Consider the following 3,840-nt stretch of genomic DNA (forward strand, 5'->3'; position numbering starts at 1 on the left):
AGCCTAGAACTAAATATCTGGTGCATTTACTGATGAATACTGTATCAACTTTATGGAAATGTAACTCCGATACTTCATAGAGTGCTAAATTCACAATATCTAAATACATTTTCCCATCCTGGTTAATAGTCTCAAAAGTTCTTGAGCTACTAAATGATTAATTAGAATGGTGGGGATATTGTATTATGAACATATGCTAAGATATGCAACACAAATCTAATTATATCGATATTCATTATTTTAGGTGTATTATGTTTTGCCTGGTGACTTTCATGGGTCTTTTCTAAGAAGTTATTATGCATGTAAATTATATTGACTGAGCTGTAAAGAGTTCCTGTTTATTGTTGTGATCATATGTCATTTTTACTCTTTTTATCGTAGTTTCTAGTTTAATGTTTTGTGGACTATAAATGTTCTAAAATAAATTATATTGAATAGCTAATTGCTAATACAAATAATTGTCAAATTGTCTAAAGTGGACATGGCATATATTTATAGAATAAAACACAAACATTCACATTATGTTTTGAAAGATACACTTTCCTGTTTACAAATAAGTTATGCTTTGCATCGTGGTAAATGTTTGAATTTGTAGGGCTAAGCACTGTTAGTGGGATTGAGGCTGTTTTTCAATAATCATGTGATCATTAGTGGACTGGTATTGATTCTTTGTAAGGTGTAGCTTAGTTTCTTTACAGACATGTGAATTTAACTAATCCCACAAATATATTATCATAATTCAAATGTCTTTAAGTATTTATTTTAGTCTAAAAGTTCTCTGCATAACATTTCTTGCAGCTCCTTTGACTTTCTTATTTCTAAGGCTGTATACTAGTGGATTTAACATGGGGATCATCACTGTGTAGAAAACTGATGCTACTCTGTCCTGGTCCATGGAGTAACTGGATCTAGGTCGTAAATACATGAAAAGAACTGGAACATAAAACATTATGACACAGATAAAGTGTGAAGCACATGTTGAGAAGGCCCGGTTTCTCCCTTCTGTAGAGTGCATCATGATGATGGTAGAAATAATATAACTGTAAGAAACCAGGACAACAAGGAGAGATCCCACCTGCATACTTCCAGCAACTGTAAATACTATAACCTCATTAAATGTGGTGTCTGAGCAGGAGAGCTTCAGAAGTGGAGGAACATCACAGTAAAAATGCGAGATCTCATTTGGCCCACAGAAAGACAACCTGAAGGTGCAGGTGGTATGAACGAAGGCAGCAAGTATGCTGGCTGTATATGATCCAACCACAAACGAAGCACACACAAATGTTGTCATAATGATCGGATATTGTAAGGGATTACATATAGCAACATATCGGTCATAAGCCATCACAGCCAGCATTAGGTCGTCAGTATTTGCAAGTGTTGCGAAAAAAAACAACTGTGTTGCACACCCTAAGAAAGATATTGTCTTTCTTTTTGAAAGGAAGTTGATCAGCATATTTGGAGTAATGGTTGTTGAATAACAGATGTCTACAAAAGACAACTTGCTTAGAAGGAAGTACATAGGACTGTCAAGGCAAGGCGACATCCTGATTAATGCAATGATGGTCAGATTGCTTATCAGAGTGATGATGTAGACCAGAAGGAAGAACACAAACAATGGGACCTGCAGTTCTGGGTCATCAGTAAGACCAAGAAGAATGAAATTGGTAATGACTGTGTGATTTCCCACTTGCATTTTTCCAGATATGCCTTCCTAGGGAAACAGAAAAATGAATCAATTAAACATCTTCATTGTGACACATGTACTTATCATGATGTAAGAGTGTTTCAATATTATCATGACTCTAATACAAAAAATCTCAAATATTAGAAACAGCAATGGATAGACAGATGTGCACACCACTGTAATCTGGCGATCACAATTGTTGACAAAATAACCCTCAATAATAGGTATTATAGAAAATGGCCGTCATTTGCATCAGATCACCCCCCCTGTGTTTTTGCCCTGTCCGCTCTGCAGGTTTTAGAACTCTATGCACTGTACACCTGTTAACTAGGAGTACAGTTCCTTTGATCCTCACTTAAACATGGCTACATTGGCTTTACCCTGATTGGCTCATTTATCTTTCTTGTAAGGTCATTGTATATAGTGTGGAAACACAACCATGGCCTGGAAATTTGAATACCACTCCTGAACTGCAGCACATATTGTGCCTACTCCATGTAACCTGAGAGCAGCAGCTTGACGCCTGCTACTGAGGCCTGTCAAAAGTCCTCTTTTGACAGATAGGAAAAAGTGTTTAAATTTTATATGTGCACCCTGCTACCAGCAAGGTATGATGCATAATGCCTTTGAGTGGAATATGTGAGACATTAAAAAGGCATGTTCCCCCAGTGACTAGGCCAAAAAGGACATTGTCACTGGTCAGACTGTGGTAAATATTCTTTTTACCTTGACTGAATTTCATACTGAATCTGAAATAAAGTAGAATAGCTCAAAATAACAAGAGGCAGAATCCGTGGTATAAGAGATTTTCTGAATGGGCTTTATTCCAAAATGGCCGACTCGAGTGGCGGCCTTCAGGTTCCGTCACCACGAGGGTTCAGGAAGTGAAGTACAATACTTTATTGACAAGAAGTAACTTTTATAGCTCATACATTACAATGAAATGAATGCAAAAGGCGTAACAATTGATAAGAGAAATGACAGAGTGGTACGTAATCGAAACTAGGCGTAATAAGGAGCAGAAAGAAACATGATTGGCTCTGATTATCATGCATAGGTGGATCTATAAGATAATACTTAACATAGATGCGCGCGCAGCAGCATGACGTGTGATTGACGTGCAACTAGGGGGTGACGGGGACTTGACATTTAGCTCTACATGTGGAGACGAGAAGTCTGGGGGGTCAAGTCAACCTAATCCCAAATCATATCTAACATCCTATGTTTAGAGAACTATGTTATCCACAAGAAAAGGACTCTCGGACAGAATCTATTCTATACTGACTGTGTGTGCGTGTACAAGCGTCTAAGTGTCTATATGAGATGCGAGGGGCAGAAAACTTTCCATGGCAACAGGGCTATGAATTACTTGCAGGAGGACGGAAAGGCCGAGTCCTTTGCTTGTGAGCTAAAGGAAATGTTTACCTAAATCACTGGACAGGAATGCATCGGCTGAAGAGCAAAGTAGATAATTCGAAGGTGAAATACAGCTTCTTGGCAGGCAGGCAAAACTGGCCGGGGCAGGCACCGTTAGCTGCACAGGGAGTAGGACAAAGTTCATGGATACAGATGCGAGCTCAAGCTGAAGCTGTCAGAGACAGAGAGCAGGGAAGGCTTTAAGGACAGAATCGGGCCTACTTGCCTGAACTGTAAAAATGGAGTAACTTAGCCATATAAAGTCGGTGGCCTTTCATACTTAGGAATCGAATATCCAGCCCATTGATGGCGGATCTGACAGAGAACATGTTGACGGTGGACGCACATATGTTTGCGTTTGGAAACTGAAACTGGAGGGAACATACATGTACTTGTGACATGCACATAGAACCGTTGGGGTCCAAGATAGGGGACATAACTGATCAGGAAAATCCACATTTCCACATTCCCTCCTTGTCCCCTACTTGCCCTTCAAGAGATATCAATCTTCATCATTCCATCGATTTGCTCATGGAGCATCATTTCTTCTTCCTTCTTCTTCCGGCATTTTGAACGAGAACCTTGATATGGAATGCATGATGTGGCACACAGACCACAAATCGCTGGTCCACATTGCAGGCATAAACAACAACTGAAGAGCATAAGAAGGCCAATACCTAGGAAGGATAGAACTCTCCATCCCCAGGCTGATATCACACTCCAAAACCACCCGGACC

General features: G+C 39.5%; 1 protein-coding gene across 1 annotated transcript; it reads right to left on the bottom strand.

Moving 5' to 3' along the window:
* Positions 1 to 757: 757 nt before the first annotated feature.
* Positions 758 to 1,696, bottom strand: LOC146854067 (olfactory receptor 5F1-like). The gene has a single exon (XM_085650501.1). The coding sequence runs from the start codon at positions 1,694 to 1,696 to the stop codon at positions 758 to 760; it is 939 nt and encodes a 312-aa protein (XP_085506627.1).
* Positions 1,697 to 3,840: the final 2,144 nt, after the last annotated feature.

The sequence above is a fragment of the Triturus cristatus genome, chromosome 4_1 (genome assembly GCF_964204655.1).
Source record: "Triturus cristatus chromosome 4_1, aTriCri1.1, whole genome shotgun sequence".
In the NCBI taxonomy this organism is placed as follows: Eukaryota; Metazoa; Chordata; class Amphibia; order Caudata; family Salamandridae; genus Triturus; species Triturus cristatus.